Source organism: Lethenteron reissneri, chromosome 40, assembly GCF_015708825.2.
Source record: "Lethenteron reissneri isolate LAM-NWPU_2019-01 chromosome 40, ASM1570882v1, whole genome shotgun sequence".
Classification (NCBI taxonomy): Eukaryota; Metazoa; Chordata; class Hyperoartia; order Petromyzontiformes; family Petromyzontidae; genus Lethenteron; species Lethenteron reissneri.
The window spans coordinates 596,779-620,067 of NC_083818.1; the positions used below are offsets into that span (position 1 = coordinate 596,779).

The window sequence follows — 23,289 nt, forward strand, 5'->3', positions numbered from 1 at the left end:
AACCTGCAGCGCATTACAAGTTGAAATCATTCTTATGAAGCCCATATGCAGTTTATCATTTTTCGATTTAAAGCTTTCGTGACTGCAGGGATTCATCTTCTTGGTTCTTTCGGTAAAGTCACGTAGAAGGGAAGTAATAAAATATGAAAAATAAAACATAATAAAATATTTCTCACGACGTTTCGGCCACAACGCAAGCAGCCGTCCTCAAGTGAAGACCAGGTCTGTCGGGGAGACAGCGTCATTTTCATGGTCTGGCATCGTTGTGTTGAAAGAGGACTGATAAATATGCCTGGCAATCAAAACAATCCCATGAATGAATATCAAACATTGTCAGTTCAGTAAAACGTTATGGTGGATAAAAATAGGTGTAACTTTTGGGAATATTCTTTTATAGTCGTGTGTGTGTGTTGCCTTCCCACTGAGTGGTACCAATTGAGTTTTAAGTTACTGATTAACTGTCTCAACCAACGAATTCATTTCACTTTGTGTACAAATCTGGTGGATATTTATAATTTTTGTGTAAGGCTTTTCTACTCCGTCAGCAAAAACAATCCGAAGTGAGTGCTGGACAGCACTCATCTCTTTTGGCTTTCCTGTGACGGTGGTGTACATTTGACATTCCTATGGCAAGTTCCAACCACATTTGGATTCCCATGAAGTGGTACTGGCTGGAGTGTTTATTTTTCGGTGTTGTAAATGAGTGGTGCTCAAGTGCGTGTGAGTCTTCTTGTGAGTGTGTTCAGTATTTTCATAGTGGTTCACATACTGCATTACAATCCTCTCAACCTTGGTTTGATTCATGCTCACTGTTTATGTCAGTGGTAAGTTGTATCTGAACCGGTCTTGGACCTTCCCTAAGTCAACTCGGCCTTCAATGAGTACCTGGAGTGGTTTGTGAATATCAGCACTGGGGAGATAAAGGTGGCCGGGTGTGGTGCTGGCCACATTCAGACCCTCCTGCACCATATCGGGCTTAATAGAGGCTCGCTAACGGCACTTGCACTAACAGTCTGTAGACTACATGAGTGATCATGTCTTGACTTGTTTGATGTATATAATGAATGATTATTGAATTCACAGCCCTTTATCAATATGCTGCTGGATGAAGGCCTCCCATTACCGTGTCAGCGCAGGTTGTCGAAGGCAGTGGTTCAGGACCAGTTCTGATCTCACTCGCCACTGAGTCATATTTAACCGGTTCTGGGAATCAAGTGTGCGAACTACTGCGTCACCCCCCCACTCCACACAGTTGTTTACTGTGTTTGCTGTGGGTGTTTTTGTGTCTATAGCGTTTGCTTTTATATCCCGTGTGTCCCGACAGGCGAGTATGGCTGCTGGTCGTCAAACAGCCACCATGAATGGCCCTAGTGCTGGGCAACAGGGTGGTGGTGGTGGTGGTGGCAGTGGTGGTAACGGTGGTGTCAGTGTCTCCCAGGCTTCCGTGAGTAAAACTCTACACACAGATCCCCATATATACGGGGTATCTGAAAATGACTATAGCAATCCCTCACCAACCATGGGGCTTAGGTTCCTGAAAACCCCCATGGTTGGAAAAACCGGGTATCTGAAAATGACTATAGCAATCCCTCACAAACCGTGAGGCTTAGGTTCCTGAAAACCCCCATGGTTGGAAAAACCGTGGTTGGCAAGACTAAAGGTTTATGGAAAAATAGGTTCCGCAGCCACAATGAACACTCTCATCGAAGCCTAACTAAGCATCCTATGCATTAAGTAAATGTGAAAATATGTACAGTCCTGCAGAACATACACAAATGGACAAATACTTTCATATTGAAAGCGAGCAAAAATACTTTTAATTACCTTTAATATTGATAGTGAAGTGCAGATAATGTTGACTGATGTTAGGGGAGGAGGCTTTGACTCGCTCACAGCCATATGCCGTCCTACTGTTGCCGCACTCTCTCCACACGCAAGCAATTCACCACCAGTTCGACGCGTAGGGGCCATAATTAAAGGAAAATTATTGGTGTTGTACAGGAATTATAGTACACTTTCACGAGGTATAAATTACACCACTACACCTTGATGACTGCCGCACAATACTGAACGACGCGGACAAGTACTATATGCAGGCAAGTGTGGGTACACGCGCATGATGTGCCCCTGGTGGCCGATGGGTAGAGGAAAACTAAACCCATATTATGCGTGGATACTTTAAATCGTGGTTGGCAAAACTGTGGTTGCCACGGAATTGCTGTTTATCAAAAAGAACGTTGAATAATTGTATTGTTATTCAAGATATTGACATAAATTTAATATGAATACATGTGTCGTGACTGACCCAGATACACTAAGAGTAGGAGGCACTGTTTATTAACACAGCCTGACAGTAACATATAGTAACTACAGTTCCTAGTTAGGACAGCTGGTAGACTGCCGGACTGGCAACGCCGAGATGGTGAAGATGGCGATGACGGTGAAGACTTCAGCAGCATGACAGGATCCCACTCCAAGCGACAACCACGAGGTCCGCTCCCTGGGCCCCTCTCATCCTCTCAGCGCGGCCTGGCTCCGCCCCCGGCCACGCCCTCCTTTGGAACCTACCAGCGGGTTCTCGACGTGCCCCTTCCGTAACCTTTCCCCGAGATCCCTCTCTGGTCTATCACGTGGCCTGCTGTCAGTCAGGGCTGCTGTAAGCTGCAGATCCCCTTCCCTGCCAGCAGCAAGCGCTATGCTGCTACGTGACCGATTCTATGTCACTACACATGTAATAGACTTGTGAGTTTTCATTTTTTTATGGTATTGATTAGATATTTTCGAATTATTAATACACTTGTATATGTCGTCCATCATTAACTATAATCAATCTAATTCAGCCTTCAAACTCTGAGAAAATATTTTCCAACACACCTGTAGGGATGAATGACACATCAACAATATGGTGTTTAAGTTCTTCAAGGTCCATTGGTTTGCGAGCATAGACTTTACTTTTTTTTAAACCCCAGACGTAAAAATCTCATGGTGTGAAGTCGGGTGAATGGGAGGACTTGTCATTATATCATAGTAGCGGTAAGTACCCGGCGTTGCCCGGGCGAAAAAGACAGACACACACATGGACTCGCACACACAGACATCGACTTTAGACACACAGACATGGAGTTACACACACGCATCGACTCGCACACACACACATAGACTTACACACACATATCCACTCACACACACACACACATAGACTTACATACACATATCCACTCACACACACAGATACATAGACTCACACACAAATTGACCTACACACACACACGTATATGGACTTACAAAGACACATCGACTAAGAAACACACACATGGACTTGCACACACACACACACACGGACTTGCACACACATCGACGCACACACACACACACACATGGACTCACACACACATACACACATTGCCGTACACACATCGACTGACACATAGACTCACACACAAGCACACACATCGACTCACACACATGGACTGACACACACATGGACTTACACACATGCACTCACACATGGACCTACACACGCAAAGAAATGGACTTACACTGACTCACATGGAGCCACGCACACACAGCGACTAACATACGCACATCGACTCACACACACAAACACATCGACTCACACAGACACATTGACTCACACACACAGACACATGGACTTACACACACACATCACCGCAGACACGCATATTGACACGCATTATTATTGTTGTTAAAATAAGTAACTTAATTTTCAATTAGTAGTTGTCTACACACACACCACGCACACACATTGACTAACACACACATCGACTTATGCACACACACATCGACGGTATGCACTGCTATCACTACAGCAGTGCACACTGACTGTGGTAGTACCTGTTTTAACTACGGCAGTGCAAACCGACTGGTGGTTCCTGGTATCACTACAGCAGTGCCTACTGACTGGTGGTGCGTGCTTTCACTACAGCAGTGCATACCGACTGGTGGTGCCTGGTATCACTAGAGGAGTGCATATTGACTGGTGGTACCTGCTATGATAACAGCAGTGCATACTGTGGTGGTACCTGCTTTCACTACAGCAGTGCATAGCGACTTTGGTGGGACCTGCTTTCACCACAGCAGTGCATGCTGACTGTAATGGTACCTGCTATAACCACAGCGGTGCATAGCGACTTTGGTGGGACCTGCCTTCACCACAGCAGTGCATGCTGTGGTGGTACCTGCTTTCACTACAGCTGTGCATACTGACTGGTGGTACCTGCTATGATAACAGCAGTGCATACTGTGGTGGTACCTGCTTTCACTACAGCAGTGCATACCGACTGGTGGTTGCTGCTTTCACTACAGCAGTGCATACTGAATGTGGTGGTACCTGCTATGATTACAGCAGTGCATATTGTGGTGGTACCTGCTATGATTACAGCAGTGCATACTGACTGGTGGTACCTGGTATGATAACAACAGTGCATACTGAATGTGGTGGCACCTGGTATGATTACATCAGTGCATACTGAATGTGATGGTAGCTGCTTTCACTACAGCAGTGCATACTGTGGTGGTACCTGCTTTCACTACAGCTGTGCATACTGACTGTGGTGGTACCTGCTATCACTACAGCAGTGCAATACCGACTTTGTTACCTGCTTTCACTACAGCAGTGCATACTGACTGTGGTGGTACCTACTATGATGACAACAGTGCATACTGTGGTGTGACCTGCTTTCGCTACAGCAGTGCATACCGACTGGTGGTGCCTGCTATGGTTACAGCAGAGCATACTGTGGTGGTAGCTGCTCTCAGTACAGCAGTGCATACTGTGGTGTAACCTGCTATGATTACAGTAGTGCATACTGACTGTGGTGGTACGTGCTATCACAACAGTAGTACATGCTGACTCTATAGCAGTATATATCGACTGTATAGCACGAACCTGACAGACTGGCGTGGTGAGGCCTAGTCCCGTGCAGAGCCCCCGGCCTTGCCTCGATTGCCTAGCAGGCAGGCTGGGGGCTGGGCTGCTACCCCCCCCACCATCCCCCCGGCCACGCAAAAAAATACTATCTAAGCGTTATATTAATGTGTACGTACTCTATAGTAGTAATTGTACGCATCGGAGTGGGAAGGACATCACACAGGGAAGAATGTATCTCAGTGTTGTGGGTTTTTTTGTAGCATTTTTAACTTGAAATAGAATTTCCCCCTCACCCCCACTGAACGCGTGTGACTTGGCATGGTCCTTCCCCCCCCACCAACAATGCGTGAGTTGGTGTGGTCGAGCACGCAATAAATAAATAACGACAAAACGCACAAAACCGCTAATTAAACTAATTTAAAGATGACGGACGTGAAAAAGGAATAGCGCTTGCCACCCGCGGGGCTTACGGCGTGGTACCTGGCTTATTTTCTTTTACGTAAATCCCACCGTTTGAGAGCCAAATCCCTTGCAAGTAGGCCTCGGCAAGGTAAGGTAATTTACCCTTTTTACCGGGTAAAAGGGTAAAGGTGTCGACATGCTTAGGGGTAAGGTAAAGGGTAGGGTAAAGGTAGCTCGGAAGAATTACCCGGTAGGGTAAAGGTAGCGCGAAGTATTACCCGGTAAATACGGTGCCTTGTTTACCGCTAAAAGCTCCGTGGCGCAGTCCGTGGCCTCCATTTAATAAGTAATATTAAAACAAACTTTCTTAAAAACACGCTTTTATGAAATGTACGAGTAATGACAGAACTCTACGACTCCAGGAAGTGGCCCCAAGGCTTGCCATAACGTAAGGGGCCGTGGTGATTTACAGCCAACGTCAGTTGAGCGTGGACAATTAGACCCAAGCCGAAACATAACCTATACAAAATGATTTTATGATAGAATATAGTGTTGTCATCAGTATGACATAAGTATACCAAGTTTGCAGTCGATGCCACATTAGGAAGTGGGTAAAAATATAGTTAGAAGATTTGAGGATACGACAACAACAACAATGACAACGACGACAACAACAATGACAACAACAACAAGCATGTAAAATTGGAATCATCAAGAGTATTCTATATTAATAAAGCGCTCTACCTTGTAGCATTTACCGTTATAAACCTTGTTCATGTGTAGTAGTACCCCAGTAATTACCCTGTAATCGGGTAATTTGTATGGGGTAAGGGTAAAAGGTAAAGTAAAAGGTAGGCTCGTTGCTTTTTACCTTTTACCTTACCTGCTAAAGGATAAAAGGTAGGGTAGAGTGATTGTATTGTGGTAAGGTAAAAGGTAGGGTAAAAATAGGCTCGTTGTTTTTACCTTTTAACTTTTACCTTGCCTTGCCGAGGCCTACTTGCAAGCACGTGAACACACACAGACAGACAAAAAATTACATTCATATATAAGAAAATGGGGTTTCTCCTGAAGCAGAAAGAAAGTACCGACTAATATTCTCAACAAACTAAAACCTATAAGTATAATGCATATTTCCATATCAAATTTATGTCAGTCTCTCGAATAATAATAAAACTATTCGTCTTTTTTGTTTATTCCTTTTTGGACACTATATATATACACATGATGCTCCCAGAGGCATATTGCAGTGTCACACATTGATGACTAGAGTATACTGATGATTCCTAACAAGGATGAAACAGGTTTGCAGTGGTATTTGTTTCACTGCTGCCTATTGGCACAACCACTTTTTCTTTACTCTTCGAGTTGGTGGTCTAAATGACAAAATAGTCACATTCAGTTGTTTGGATAAGGCTGAGGGATCTTGTACATGGGGAAATGAATTTAGGTGACATCGCCAAGTGATCGGAGAGCTTGAAGGCTTCAAGATCAGGCCCCAGGTATGGGTCTCTCTTCCTATATTTAGTGTTATGGGGTTAATAATGGATATCTCAGCAACAGTCAGCACTGCTCAGATCCCGTTTTCAATCTTGAAACTCATGTTGGACAGCCTTCCCTCCCTGTCATGCCTTTCCTCCCTTCAGATTAATTTGACTCCGAGCTCGGCCATGATTGGCCGGACTCAGGGCGTCTCCACGCAGCCCGTGAGCGGCCTTACCCAACAAGCTGTGCTCCTGGGCAACTCGGCCACACCCGGGCAGATCAACCAGGCTCAGATGTATCTACGAGCGCAGATGGTGAGGAGGCGAGAATGTTAACAACATTTTTTCATCTTAATCTACGGTTACTATAAGTGGACATGCCAACAAGTGTGACAACAGCTATGAATACCACCAAATACCAGATCCTTCCTGCCTGTGATGAGATGGGCTTAAGGAGTTTGAATGAAGATGCAGCCTTATATGATTTAATAACCTAGGCTAAAAACTGCAGTGCACTGGGGAAGACCAAACTTGGTCATATGTATATAAAGAGAGTCACTGATTTAACTGATTGGCTGTGCTGATAATACTGCTGGGGGGGTGCAGATTTGCATGTTCCTCACACCAACATTGAATAACTAACAGCAACTAAATGTTTGACTGCTCTAAGTTGGCTACAGAATAACAACATGAAACCACCGGCTTGAGATTTGATGAAGATTCCACTGGTGTCGTGGACTCAACTAAGACTACAAATTAACACGTCCATTCTCAGATTAATAAGATCCATCATGACAATTTGTTGAGTTGAGGGTTGTGGGGCAGGTTAGAATCAACACATACTGTAGTGGGTACACAGAATTATATACACAAAGTATTCCACTTCAGTACGTGGTGGAGGACTGGCATAGTAGTCACGCTATGAATCCAGGTGGCTAAAACTAAAAACTATTTTAAAATAGTTTTAATTTACCAGGTAAGGCCCACTGAGACCTATAGCTCTTTTTCAGAAGCGACCTGGTGACAAATTATAGCTCAACGAAGTGGCTTATTTGGAAATGTACAGCAGCTAAATATCAGTGGCAAGTGATATCTGAATCAGTGGCTGTATGCCCCCCCCTCCCCACTTTTGTTCCCCAATGGGCACTTGAATGGATCTCAGAAGTAGTTCTATGATATCCACCTCACTGAGATAAGTGGATACAATCGAGGAGGGCATAATCCAAAAAACAAACGACTATTATCTTGCAGATGTACAACGAGGCTATATTACCTGGACTGCCCTACTTGCTCTATCACACTCACCCTCCCGCTTGCTCTCCCACCATCCTCCCCGCAGCTGATCCTGACGCCAAGCGGCACCGTCACCACCCTGCAGCCAGAGACGACGGCGTCGCACTCGGCCCCCTCCACCGGCGCAGCGCAGTCAGTGGCTGCTCAGGTGAGAGAGAGAGCGAGGGTACGAGAGTGAAAGAGCCCGCGCCCCTCTATCTGCCTGTCCCTCCCACCGTCTTCCATCAAACTGTCGTCAATATGCCTGTCTCTCCATTTACAGGCAGTCTCCGGTTTACAAATGGTCTGATTTATGATGATCCACATTTACGACGTTTATGTAGGGCCACTGGATCGATTTACGATGCTTCTTACGACACGACTCTGAGCGCATTCAAACAGTCCGGTTTCCGATGTGACTTGGCGTGGAGCTTTTATTTTCAAGTGTTTCTTGTGGATTTTCACCTAATAAGCCCTGTTAAATATGGCTGATAATAGGAAAACACATCGGCAAGTAATGTTTCTACTGTTCCCACTGTCTGGGAAAATATGGTCTGTTTCACTACGATCCGATTTACGACGGGGTTTCCAAGAATGCATTATGGCGTAAAAGCGGGGACTGCCTGTATTTGTATGTCTGTCAGCTGGTATGCCTGTCTGTCCATATGTCCATCGTTATGCCATTATTCTAGTCTGACCATCAAAAGCCTATATCTGCATCTGTGTCTCTGTTATTAGACCTGTCCCTCCGTCAGTGTCTGTCTCTCAGTCGTATGTCTGTCTCTCCATCTGTCTGCAGCGGAGGGAAAGGCACCTCCTCTCCTGATCTTATCGTTACAAGGTGACGTCTGCTCTCGCAGTTGGCGTCATCCCGTCGGATGGCTTGAAACATAACTTCGTTTTCCCTCTGTAAATTACTTCTGAGGGCAAACCCATCTCTGGAAGAGTTACAGAATCCGAGTGTGCGTATCATTTTTTTCTCGTTAATTTCTCGGTTTTTCACGGCATCAGAACCTGGTGTCTCGCTCGGCGGGGCAACCTCTGGGTCTGAGCGGCATTGCTTCATCTCAGAGCGTCCCTCTCAAGGCCAGCGGTGGCAACAACATCAACAGCGGTGGAGGCGGCGGTGTCGGCGCTGGCACTGGTGGCATGGGTGTGCCCCACCTGCCCGGCACCAACCAGGCTAAGTCTCCCAAATCGGGTGGGCACACAGAGCTCATGGGCGACTGTGGCAAGAAAGGAGACTTACAGGCAAACATCATGACTCAACAGCAGCAGCAGCAGCAGCACAGCATGATGGGAAGCGGGGACGGGCGAGGGGGGACGGCACGCATGGCGGCAGGCTCGGTGGCTGGGTCAGCGACAGCGGCTGGGTATCCACTGCTGCCCATCACTTCAGGTGACATCCGGTGACTCAATGAGCCACGGATTTGGTAAACTGGTATCACAGCAGTGCGTAATGGTTTTGTATACGAAATTGCTTTTTTTTTGCATTGAACAGGGCCTAGAGTTCAGATTCAGTGTTCTTACCAATAATATCTGGTAATCCTGCAGCATTTGTTTAATCTAATTTATATTTATAGAGCATCTTCACTCAAGGTGCTTGACATAACTTACAAAACGATGCCAGAATTGAATGATGTAGTTGACAGGGGCGTACATGGATTGAGGAATGAGTGACAGCGATAGATGATACTTGGGGATCACTGAAGGATAGGGGAGGGATGGGAAGTGGCGAAGGGCAGAAAAAATGAGCAATAGTGAAGAGGTAATCTTTAAGAGAGGAATTGGAAGGAGGTTAAAGAGGGGGACTGCTTAATGTACAGGGGATGTTTATTCCAGTGGAGGGGAGCATGGAGGGAGGAGGACCAGGAATGGAGTAGGGCACAGGGAGAAGGAGGGACAGACAGAGAAGAATGGGAACGAAGATGACAGGAAGGAACATGGAAGGAGATGAAACTCAGAATGTTCAAACCAGCCCAAAGTTTTCTTGATTAAAAAAGTGTTGCTGGTTAATATTGGCCTGAAAAGCCGATAGGCCGATAAACTTAAACACATGTTTATATGTGGAGATACAGAATAGTGTTCTCCTTATATTTGCTTTTACTCTTGATGCGCCACAACAACGCATCGTGAGTTTGTGAGACTCGGTGAGGCTTTCCCACACATTAAATTCTAATTGCATATAAAATAAATACAACAAATATAATTTAAAGCTCCTTGTCAATCTGCTGAATGCATTAGTTTCTCCCTTAGCCATGTCAGTCATTGGGGTTGTTTGACCATACTTCACCACACTAGTCAGCGTGGATTAGTGAAGGTGGGGGGCTATGACCAGTTCAGGCAGCACTTGCCACTGGTGTTCGCCATGGATGTAGTTTAAGGCGAAGGTGTAGCCCTGCAATTTCTCACTCATGCCACTGCTGGTGGAAGGGCCTCCACTAGAGGGAGTGCGAGAGAGCCCCTCTCCTGAATATATTTTTGCCTACTCTTCCACACTGGCCATACATCTTTTGAAGAAGTGGGAGTACCTACACTTTACCCCACCTCACATGTTCTGCCAATCAACTAACTGTGTTTTACCCATTTATACTGCTGAGTGGACAGAGGCATTTCTACTTACTTGCTGGGTGGATGTAACCTCCACACAGGTACATTCTACTCCAATGAACTATTATTGTGGGCAGCAGGGTGGTGCAGTGCTAACACTGGTGCCTCACAGCAAGAAGGGCCTGGGTTCTTTTCCGAACTCGTGCACCTCTTTGGACGGAGATTGTATGGCCTCCCCCGTGTTCTCCATGGATTTCCTCGGGGTTCTCCGGAAAAAAAAAATGACCTCCAAATTACTCAATTTCAGTTACACAGGCAATATCGCTCCCTTTCTAAACCTTGGCAGGACGGGGCTTTTCTGGATGAACTAGCATTATATTGGGAAGTGCACAGTGGGAACATCTCTATGAATGTGGAGTTTTATGATTGGGACTTATCGGTGTTGAGATGAGGATTTGACTGTCAGAGATTAATCGATTGTCATATTTCAGGAGGACCGCACTGGCTGCTCAACACCAATGATCGGGGAACGCTGCATATCAACTCGAGTGAGTGAATGGGAAGGGAGTGGGCTTAGCTGCGCTTCAATTAAAATACGACACTGACAATTTCCACAATAACACCATCTCCTACCCCTGTGCTGTATACTCCGATACACTTATAACAACAGTAACCCGCTCTGAACAAACTATATTGGGCTCAAAATCAAAAAACACAATGTAACTGGTATTGGACAAACATCCCAATGCAAAAAAATGCCTCCAAATAACTCGATTGAGATTTACAGGATAGCAACATCGCTCATCAATTAAAGATACACAAATGAAAATATTAAAAACATGTATGGCACTTTTTGTCAATTCGCTGCTGGATGAGGGCCTCAACATGCCGTGCCAGTTGTGAGGGTTATTTGACCATACTTCAGCGTGCCGGTCAGTGCGAGATTGTGAAGGCATCGAGCTTAAGAAGTTGGGGCATAGTAATAATTCTCATGACAACTGCATCTTATACTTCTGCTACATGCTCCCATATGCATCAATAAGAGCTGTTGGTCTTTTGGGGTTTGGGCCTTAAAATTGGTTCAAAGTTTGACTGAGTTCCCTAACGTTCTCTCGTGTTACTATCCCTGCAGCTACCTATACGTCAATGCAGCAGCAACAGCAGCATCACCTCATTCAAACACAGCAACAGCAGCAGCACAAGCAGCTGCAACAGCAGCAGCTTCTTCATGGACAGCATTTGCAGCACAAACAGCATCAGCAACAGCAGCATCAGGCGACCAGTCACGTGTCACAGAGTGCTGCCACTACCACCACCACCACCGCCGCTGCTTCCGCCGTCTGTTCCCATCATGCATTGCTTTCCCAGCATGCACCGGTACAGGCCGGGCAGGTGGCGATGGGGGTGGCTGGCACCGTCGGTCAGAGACAGCAGAGTGCTGTGATGGGGGCCAGCGGATCCCATCTGCCCCCAGCGGCACAAGCGTATGGAGCCACTCAGGTGAGCACCCAACTCGCATGATTATTCTATTTGCATCGTATTGTTTTAAAGCCGGGTTGGGAGACCTAGCCACCCCCTTTGATATATTCAATTCATACAAGCCACAACTTAATTTTACACATGGCCCATGACTTCTTTTCAGTTGGCACATGGTCACACTTTGAAATGTCCTGCAAGTGATATTTATCGGTCACTGCAAGCATCTTAACTGCACTGATGGGATACGAGATGGGAATATTTTTGGTGTGTGCTTATGTGTGGCTCTCCAAAAGTATTTGACAGACCTTTTGGGTGGGCCGAAACGGGCCAGTGGGACTTATGTACCCCTCTCTTTTAACCAAATAACTCACGTGAGTTGGCTGCTCGGTCGCTGTGTAGGTGGTGGGCACGACTTCATCATCATCGTCATCGGCTTCCGGAGCGAACCACCTTGTCTCCCCGAGCTCCTGCGCGACCCCATGCGCCCAGCCCCACTCGACGATGACAGCAACGGCAGTGACATCATCATCATCTGCTTCGTTGTCCTCCTCCTCGTTCACTTCCTCCTGCTCCTCGGGAGTGGCGACATCCAGAAACACAGCGCACCCCTCCGGACACTCCTCTACACGCGCCGCCCCTCCCACCTCGTCCACCTCATCCACAACTCCCGTCGCCGCCACCTCGACGCTGCCGCCCCCACAGACGATGGCGGTGAACCTGCAGGTGGTGCAGGCGGGGACGGCTGGCTCTGGAGAAGTGAGTGAGCGTGGGGTTTCGTGAAATACCACTCTTGACACCTTAAACAAAACAGCCAGTTGCAAGGGATTGTGCCGATACACACCACCCACACACGAATACATATAGATGATTGTGAGTGTGTGCTGATACACACCAAAGACAAAGATCACCCTTATAGCTTTAACAAACTGTAGGTTCAAGTGCTGTGAGTAAGCGCCTATGAAGGCCTGTACGGCACACAAGGGGGTGGGTGGTCAGCACTACGCCTAGCCACCTTTGGCGATGTCTACACACTGCACCAGGTACTCATTTGAGGCTAAGTTGACCTAGGGGAGGCCCAGGACCATTCCCAAAATCGTCACCTGTGTTGGGCGTGAGCAGGAATTGAACCCGAATTGCTGGGTTTGTAGTGCGGCGCACTAACCATTGCTGATAAACATGACACACACTTCGGCGTATATGCATGATACACAAGCGTGTGTGGCAATACATACACACACATGAATACATATGTAATTTGAGTGGTTTTCGACACTGGCAGCACTATCCCGCACGTGCTTTCTCAGCCTTCATAGGTATTCACTTGCAGCACGTGCCCCAACAGTCTGTTAAAGTTACATGGGCGATCTTTGTCTTTGCGTGCAAGAAGGATCGCTGCCCAGTAATGCCACCGCCCTCCTCCCCATCTCGCACAGCCCCAAGGCCCCAAGGCAGGGGAAGTGAACGGGGAGCGGCGGGGTAGCCCCCCTGGTGAGGCGCGCCCATCACGCCGACCAAACACGCCGTCCCCACCCTCTCTCTCGCCGGCACCGCGGCCTGTGGATGGACAGCCACACGCAGGTGAGGCCGGGTCCTCCACTGGCACCATGTACAATGATTCACTCCACCTCCCCATGATGATTCAACAGTCTCTTATGATCATCGTGATCACAAACCATGATCAATCCAATGCTCTATCCAGCACCTGGGAAAGGTCACAGCAGAAAGTACTAGACACAAAATAACCTTGCCTTGCATCCCTCTTACTCATCTTCATCTTTTTTTGAGGGTGTAAGCCACGCCACCACCAACCCTTGCCTCGTGTTGATGGGGAGGCGTGTCCATAATAGGCTGGGACTCACGGCTTCCCACACCTCACACCCACGCGTCCATGCCCTCTTCATTCTGTTATTCACATAAAAAGCCACTCCCTGTTGTCTGATTTTATGCTTTCCCGAGTGGCGAGCTGTCTACCACTCATCGTTACTGGAGCTAGAACCAATCCACTGGACCTTCTTATTCCACAGAGGTCTCGGTGGTACCAGTGCAGATCCCGACAGAGGAATAGCATAAGAATAGATTTTACCCTTTCTGGCAATAAAACAGGTGTTAAGATGTTAAAACACCAAACTGAAACTTTTTTCAAGGAATCATGTCTGCATTAACCACATATACTTATGGTGAACATGCAAACAAAAACATGCTCTGGTAGTATATGAATTTTCCTTGAAACCGATTGGTCCACACCAGAGACAGCTTTCTTCTAGAGCCTAGTCTCAAACAGTGTTTGACCAGAGGACGCCAAAAGGTGAACAGCACAAAGACCACACACTATCAGGACACTGAGAGCGTGGGTTGAGCAGCTACATCATGGGACAAACTGAAACCTTGCAACCTTGCAAAAGGTTTCATTTGGGTATTTTAACATCTTAACACCTGTTTTATTGCCAGAAAGGGTAAAACCTCTTGTTATATTTTGATACTGGCAAGGGAGGTCCCAAGAGGAATAGCAGCCTCTCTTTTCCCCTACGACCATTTGGACGTTCCACATGGCCAGCCCGAGTGCCTGTTATTTATGGAGGGTGGAGGGACCATGAGGGGGGGGGGGGACGCTTAGTCTCCTGGCTCCACGATATGAGGTTTGGCAACAAGACGTTACAGACGCTGTCCCCTCAGTGCCTCCGACACAAGCTTAGTTTGTTTTCTCCGTCGTTCTTTGCTAATTAGTTTAATGGGGGAGGGCCCCTTGTATGCATCCAGTGCCCCCGTTAACCACTCTGGTAACTGTAAGCACCAACAGCTAATTAGCATAAGCTTTTCAGCCTTTCCCCCATTGCCATTGTTCACAAAACAGCTCGGTGTTACCATCTGACACAATAGAGTAGATGGGTTTGTTTTTCCAGACAATACACCTCCATACACAAGCACACACATGCATGTTCAAAGGAACACTGATACACAATAACTTCTCTATGCATACTCTCATATGTACACACACATTCATACACAGGCGCGCACACAGACATACACATGCTGTATATAGGCAAACATACGTTTATACACTCACGAAAGACTAAGATGCCCCATATAGCCACCAGGCTGTTGGGGCAGGTCCTATTAGCAAGCACCTATGAAGGCTGATACAGTGCATCTGATGGTGGTGTGGTCAGAACCATGCCTGACCATTTATGTCTCCTGAGTGCGGATTTCTTTTTGCACCACAGCAGGTACTTGTAAAAGGCTTGCGTCGACCTAGGAGAGGCCCAGGACTGGTTCAGATATTGGTCACTGATGTTGGCTGTGAGTGGGAATCAACCTGCTCACCGTGTTTGTAGCGCAGTGCACGAACCAATACATTCGCCACACCCCACCTCTGCGCTACACACACGCACGCACGCATGCACACGCACGCATGCACACGCATGCCCATGGCACACAAAGGGGTTCAGAGCTCGCGTGTGGTGGTGACGCTGGGAGCAGATGCAGGAATAATAGTCGCTCCACCGCACACATGCGCATATGCACGTACAAAGACAAAGATTCCCCCTATAGCCTTAACAGACCTGGCAAGTGCTGTTCGCGAGCACCTGTCAAGGCAATCACGGCTCACAAGTGGGTGGGTGGCCAGCACCACGTTAGGCCGCCTTTGTCTTCCGAGTGGCGATGTTTACACACCGCACCAGGTACTCCTTTGAGCCTGAAGCGATCTAGGAGAGGCCCAGGACTGGTTCAGATAATCATCATTCTTTATTGGCCGTGAGCGGCAATTGAACTCATGTCGCCGGGTTCGTAGCGCAATCACATTTACAGCTACACTACCGCTCCCACTTAAACATATACCCGTACACATGCATTAACGCAGACTCGAACACGCATACTTACTCACACATGCGTGCACACGCACTCACACGTGCACTCACACACTCAAACGCAGACTCACACCTGCTCACTCACACATGCTCACATACGAACGCACGCACAACCACCCCGAGCCTTGGCTTTCTCTGGTTCTAATGAATTTTTATTCATGAAAAAGAGTTTGTGGGGGCAAGAGCGTATGTGTTGGGAGGGACGCGTGAGTGTTTGTGTATGTGGGAAGTAGTAGTATAGCGGTTAGCACGCTGCGCTGTGAACCCAGCGACCAGAGTGTGCAGCTAAAGTCCCTGTTAACAGCACTCAACGCTGCAGTCTCTAATGCTCAACTGTGGGGATCTTTGGGTTTGTGTGAGAGAGACTGATGGTGTGAGCACATGGTTGTGTGTGCTGAGTATGAGAGGTTGTATGTGTGCGAGTGTGTATGAGAGTGTGGGTGTGTGAGGGGACAATATTTGTGTGTGTGCGTGTGAGAGGGTGGTAGATGTGTGTGGGGGTGTCTGAAGGTGGCCAGGCATGGTGCCGGCTACCCACCCCCTCGTGTGCCATGCTGACCTTCCTAGGTGCTCACTAACAGCACTTGCCCCACCAGTCTGTTGAGGCTATACGGGGGATGTTTGTCTTTGGGGGTGTCTCACACCCTGTGCTGAAAACAGCAAACACAAATTGGTTTTCAGGCTTCAGCTCACATTAGGAGCAAGCAATATCCGAACCGGTCCGAGGCCTGCCATAGGTTCACTTGGCTTAAAATAAAGTACCTGAATTGGGGTGTAAACATCTGCACTGGGAAGACGATGGCAGATGAGGCGTGGTGCTTTCTACATCACCCCTTTGTGTACTTTTCTGGCCTTAGGTGCTAGCTAACAGCACTTTCCAAAGAGTCTTTGAGGCTACATGAGGATGTCTGTCTTTGTAAGCATTCTAAATATACTGTATATATAAAGACATGGTTTAATAACTGCCTCCTACCCTTGTCACCCTTGCAAAAGAGACGTGATATTGCAGTAGGTTCTCACCTGATGAAATAGGCTGCTACTCCTCGAATGCAGATCAGGATTAATATGATATAAAGAGGTGAATAAGAGCTGAATGTATTGATTTTGGTAAAGACTGAATCTTATCATGGAACAAAAAAACATTTTGCCTTACAAGGAATGATTTCCACAAAGTGCATATTGCCTCTACTGTGACATGGATTAGAAACGTGGACACTGACAAAGGCATTGGAACAAAAGGTTGAACATTGTACAAAGAAGCATGGTGAGAGGTGAATGCTTGGAGAATTACACTAAGAGACTGAAAGAAGAGCTTGTGGATCAAAGGACAAATGCAAATCAGAGACTTGGTATCGGCTGTAAAGAAAAGTGGGTTTTTGCAGAGCACATCATGGCTGGATGGAATGATGGCTGCTGGATGAGACTGGAGACATAATGGCAACTAAATGAGTGAAAATACCAAAGATAAGATCGGCTCATTGACAGAAGCTCGATGGATTGTGGCATTTCAGTACCATGCATGATAGCGAAAGTGTAGAGGCTTTCATCGAGCAGTGGATTGACCATGGGTAATAATGATGACTACTCCAATTTTATAGAGGGTGCAATGTTGCATATATTACTCGCTATTGACGGATGTATGAATAAGTCGGATATGTAAATATGTATTCAAAATTACAGATACACCATTTGATGGGACTAATTTTTTGTTGTAAATGTTCAAATACTGTCAGTGCCTTCGTAATAGTTGACAAAGAGAAACACAATTCCAATGGCACAGATATATAGCACTGATAGGTAAAACAATAATAATGTAATAAAAGGACTCAGACACTTCTTGCTGACTCCGTGTCCTTTATTTGGGGTTCGCGTTCTCCTTCCCACACGGCACTCCTCCTGAGACTCTCTCCCTGGCAGCCCCACATCTGCCTTCGCTCCCGTAGCCTTCCACGCTCCTGCAGCTCCGCTGCAGGCTCTTGGTACAGCCCTCTGGCTGCTCCCCCAGCAGCTCCATCTCTGCTCCCTGTTCCTCCGTGCGTGGCGATCTCGCCACCTCCCAATGTCAGCCCTTCGTGGCCTCTATGGCTATCTCGCCATTTCCTACCTCAGCCCTTCGTGGCCTCTGTGGCTATCTCGCCATTTCCTACCTCAGCCCTTCGTGGCCTCTGTGGCTATCTCGCCACTTCCTACCTCAATCCTCCACTCTCTCTTCCACCCCGCTGGCTGGCGCCGTCATGAGCCCCTCAGCCACCAGGCTGAGGCACGGCGACCACCCAACGCGTTCACCACCCTTCACTCCCCCGACTGACCCAGATAGCTTCCTGTCTCCCCGCTATAACTTCTCCCCCACGTCACCCTGACTCCTCCCTCTCGGATCGTCATATCCGCCCCGCCCATTTACGCCCGCATTACACTACCCTCCCCCGTAGAGAAAATCCCAGCCGTCCTCGGCTGAAACAGAACAAAATAATGCGGGCGAAGGCATCACAATCAGGAGTCCCCCAGACACAACGGAGATTATAACAACAACAACACAAGCAACGAAAGGGGAGGTATCAGGAACTGGAACAGAACACCGGCCTGTCCTCCGCACAACAACAACAAGAATAAAAATGGCACAATGAACAAAAACGGCAACTGACACGCAAGAACGGCCAACGCGCACAACCCAGAAATGTGATGTTTTAGTGCGTGTCCATGTTGCAGTTCCATCCGCTCGGCTCAAGTCCAACGTCAAAGAGCAAGTGGTAGAGCAGAATGACGAACGGCGCTCAATTGCTCCTTCAAGTCCTCATCCAGCTAGCACACCAGGTAACACCCAGTGCGACGGGAGCTGAAGAATCTGTGACGAGAAGGAGAATCCAATCCCCTGAGGCACAGCACAACAACGCACATCCGCATGTCGTACACGACAGCCACCTGGCCTCAGGGTAGTGGAGATGATGTAAATCCAGCCCGCTTAAAAAAACTCCCCATAAATACCCAAAATAACGCAATGGATGCCCCAGTATTTACATTTTAACAACAATATTATTTACACGTGACAACAACAACAACAAAATTTCCTGCTCTTACCCACCAGCAGTCCTCCCTTGAGGACCAGCACAGACATCGCACGTACACAGCATGTACCCACGGTCACTCTCAGCAACCCAACAAAACACCTAATCGCACACCCTCGCGTGGAGAGAGCCACGCTCCCCAGCGGTAACGTTTAACTCGCCCTAACCCCCACCGTGGTCGTCAACCCACAGCAACATCCACTGACCATACTCTCAGCTAGTGCAATTTCGGGGATGAGCAGCAACTCGGCCACGCTCCTCCCTTACTATCCCATCAGAGATGGACACACACCAGCCTCGTATAGTCCGATGCTTTATAGCCCAGGGAAGGTTCATCCCCCAGCAATGCCAGACCCCCTGTACTCCCCCCACGGGGCAATGTTCTCTTATAGAGACAATAACACCCTAACCCAGATCCCGTGAGCCCCCGGCACACCAGGTTCAGTCTGCCCCCGCACAACTGAACCATGACTCCCCGAGCCATATGAGCACATGGCCCATTAGTTTAAGACATACCACGGAGGTTTCGCCTCCGGGCTGTCAGGTCAGCCATCAGCCATAGGCCGATGTGACCACAACTCGTGCATCACCCAATCAACAATGGCAGGCATAACAGATGGAATATTTGCCCCACCCCGGTTTTTCCCGCGCGCTCAAAAATGGCGTCCCCCTTCGCCCAGCGCGTTCGCGCAATATCTCGCGCGCACTCAAAATGGCGGCCCTTTCCGCAAAGCGCATCGTCGCCATACCCCGCGTGCGCGCAAAATGGCGGCCCAGCGTGCGAACACGTGGCCAGTTTTCTCCATTCGTGCACCCCAGCTTCCCTTAGCTGGGGGTCACAAGACGCATCCCCCGTCACGTTATAACAACCCCACCAACGATAGACGCACAGCCCCAGCTTGCTGCGCACAGCTGTCATATCGTGGAATTTTTAACCAATATTTTACCAACCACATTGGTTACACAACCCAACTCGCCAAGCAACTCGTGGTTGCATGCGATCAACCGAATACGCGACGCCACTTGGCGCCAATTTACGATCCCATTAGCATTAACATCTAAGCCACCCACAACGGCGTCATCGCGCACCCTCATTCTCAAAAAGCTCAATTACCCCTATAATATACACGCAATCTCGTGTGCACAACACCCATACAACCAAATTTTTGGGTCCCCCTCTATAATATACACGCAATCTCGTGTGCACAACAACCAAATATTTGGGTCCCCCTCGAATTTGTTACCAATTTCCAACAGGTACGCACAATATAATAACAATCTCAATTCCAATAGTCAACCACTGCATCGCACCCCATAACCATACAGAACGGTATAACAGCACATGCAATCAGCATATCGCGATCACACGCGTACATTTAAGCACAATAGCAAGCAGATCTGCAGGCAACCAACACACCATTAATCCTGTCGTAACTTTGCAGCAACAACACAATTATTCTCTCTCTTGCAACAATCGCATCGCACACAGCACCTCGCAGCACAATACACCAAAATTTTATTTTTTTTTCCAATTAAGCCCATCACACAAGGTAACCCACAAATAATACAGCGCAAGATACCCGACGCTCCCAAGTTAATAATTAACTTCACCATCAAGATAACAACTCCACGCAGCAGCGCACACACACAATTTGACACTCAGCAAATACAGCCGACTCTCCGTCCATTCTCAACACACGCACACACTTATATTAACACCAAGCAACAAGCAGATAGCGCGTTCATCGTTATTACACACACATACACACAGTCCGAACCGCGCTCCGCACAATCGAGTCATAAGAGAAAACCAAAATAGCCCCCCCGGCCCTTGAAAGATGAGTGAGGTGTGTGTTAAGGCCGGGTGCGTATCGTTATGACTCGCCCGGGGCTGCAGCAAGAAGAGGACGGCAGGGTGGCAACTTGAGACGCCTCGCAGAACTCGTTCGGCGACTTGACGGCTCCGTTGTCACGCACCCGAGCCAGGACGGGAAGCTCCCGCCCCAGCAGCTGCAGCATCGGCGTCTTCTCCTCGCAGCACCCCCTCGAAAAACAGCAGCTCACAGCAGGCTGCTCACCCCGCGGCACCTCCAGATGGCAGCGCAAGGCTGCCTCTCCGCCGCGATGTTGAAGATGGCGGCGTCCTCCCGCCGCGGTGAAGACAAGATGGCGGCTTCCCGCCGTTTCTCCCCTGCCACGCCCAAGATGGCGTCTTCGTGCCACGTGGCAATGGCGCTGGCAGCGCAGGAAAGGCAGAGGCCTGCGGATCACCACCGGGCCTCCCCGACGTCGTCCTCGGCGTGGTGAACTCACACAGTTGCGCCAGCACGATTTTCAAGGTCCCCATCTGCATCGCTATCTGTCTCCATCGTAAGTTGGCGTCCTCCGGCACAGACAGGTCCACCGACGCGGCGACACCTTGCTCACCCGGACCCGTACTCGTTCCAGAACGGATCTCCTCTTCCATCGCAGGCAGGTCCACCGTCTGAGGAAGGTCGTCGTCGTCGGATGATGTAGCAGGAATATTCTTTTTTTTTCTTCTTTCTCTCAGTTGTTTTGAGATGCCGTTTCACTTCTGACTCCAGTGTAATAAAAGGACTCAGACACTTCTTGCTGACTCCGTGTCCTTTATTTGGGGTTCGCGTTCTCCTTCCCACACGGCACTCCTCCTGAGACTCTCTCCCTGGCAGCCCCACATCTGCCTTCGCTCCCGTAGCCTTCCACGCTCCTGCAGCTCCGCTGCAGGCTCTTGGTACAGCCCTCTGGCTGCTCCCCCAGCAGCTCCATCTCTGCTCCCTGTTCCTCCGTGCGTGGCGATCTCGCCACCTCCCAATGTCAGCCCTTCGTGGCCTCTATGGCTATCTCGCCATTTCCTACCTCAGCCCTTCGTGGCCTCTGTGGCTATCTCGCCATTTCCTACCTCAGCCCTTCGTGGCCTCTGTGGCTATCTCGCCACTTCCTACCTCAATCCTCCACTCTCTCTTCCACCCCGCTGGCTGGCGCCGTCATGAGCCCCTCAGCCACCAGGCTGAGGCACGGCGACCACCCAACGCGTTCACCACCCTTCACTCCCCCGACTGACCCAGATAGCTTCCTGTCTCCCCGCTATAACTTCTCCCCCACGTCACCCTGACTCCTCCCTCTCGGATCGTCATATCCGCCCCGCCCATTTACGCCCGCATTACACTACCCTCCCCCGTAGAGAAAATCCCAGCCGTCCTCGGCTGAAACAGAACAAAATAATGCGGGCGAAGGCATCACAATCAGGAGTCCCCCAGACACAACGGAGATTATAACAACAACAACACAAGCAACGAAAGGGGAGGTATCAGGAACTGGAACAGAACACCGGCCTGTCCTCCGCACAACAACAACAAGAATAAAAATGGCACAATGAACAAAAACGGCAACTGACACGCAAGAACGGCCAACGCGCACAACCCAGAAATGTGATGTTTTAGTGCGTGTCCATGTTGCAGTTCCATCCGCTCGGCTCAAGTCCAACGTCAAAGAGCAAGTGGTAGAGCAGAATGACGAACGGCGCTCAATTGCTCCTTCAAGTCCTCATCCAGCTAGCACACCAGGTAACACCCAGTGCGACGGGAGCTGAAGAATCTGTGACGAGAAGGAGAATCCAATCCCCTGAGGCACAGCACAACAACGCACATCCGCATGTCGTACACGACAGCCACCTGGCCTCAGGGTAGTGGAGATGATGTAAATCCAGCCCGCTTAAAAAAACTCCCCATAAATACCCAAAATAACGCAATGGATGCCCCAGTATTTACATTTTAACAACAATATTATTTACACGTGACAACAACAACAACAAAATTTCCTGCTCTTACCCACCAGCAGTCCTCCCTTGAGGACCAGCACAGACATCGCACGTACACAGCATGTACCCACGGTCACTCTCAGCAACCCAACAAAACACCTAATCGCACACCCTCGCGTGGAGAGAGCCACGCTCCCCAGCGGTAACGTTTAACTCGCCCTAACCCCCACCGTGGTCGTCAACCCACAGCAACATCCACTGACCATACTCTCAGCTAGTGCAATTTCGGGGATGAGCAGCAACTCGGCCACGCTCCTCCCTTACTATCCCATCAGAGATGGACACACACCAGCCTCGTATAGTCCGATGCTTTATAGCCCAGGGAAGGTTCATCCCCCAGCAATGCCAGACCCCCTGTACTCCCCCCACGGGGCAATGTTCTCTTATAGAGACAATAACACCCTAACCCAGATCCCGTGAGCCCCCGGCACACCAGGTTCAGTCT

The 23,289-nt window shown here is 48.6% G+C and overlaps 1 protein-coding gene across 3 annotated transcripts in view; it reads left to right on the forward strand.

Annotated features, from left to right (window-relative positions):
- The window catches only part of PHC2 (polyhomeotic homolog 2), a 107,288-nt gene that overhangs the window by 59,967 nt on the left and 24,032 nt on the right, over positions 1-23,289 (forward strand). For all 3 annotated transcript variants that reach the window (XM_061567879.1, XM_061567880.1, XM_061567881.1), the window contains 8 exons: positions 1,325-1,444; positions 6,940-7,092; positions 8,117-8,218; positions 9,061-9,448; positions 11,091-11,147; positions 11,732-12,099; positions 12,478-12,834; positions 13,512-13,656. In XM_061567879.1, coding sequence (XP_061423863.1) covers positions 1,325-1,444; positions 6,940-7,092; positions 8,117-8,218; positions 9,061-9,448; positions 11,091-11,147; positions 11,732-12,099; positions 12,478-12,834; positions 13,512-13,656 — 1,690 coding nt within the window. The remainder of the gene's footprint in view (positions 1-1,324; positions 1,445-6,939; positions 7,093-8,116; positions 8,219-9,060; positions 9,449-11,090; positions 11,148-11,731; positions 12,100-12,477; positions 12,835-13,511; positions 13,657-23,289) is intronic.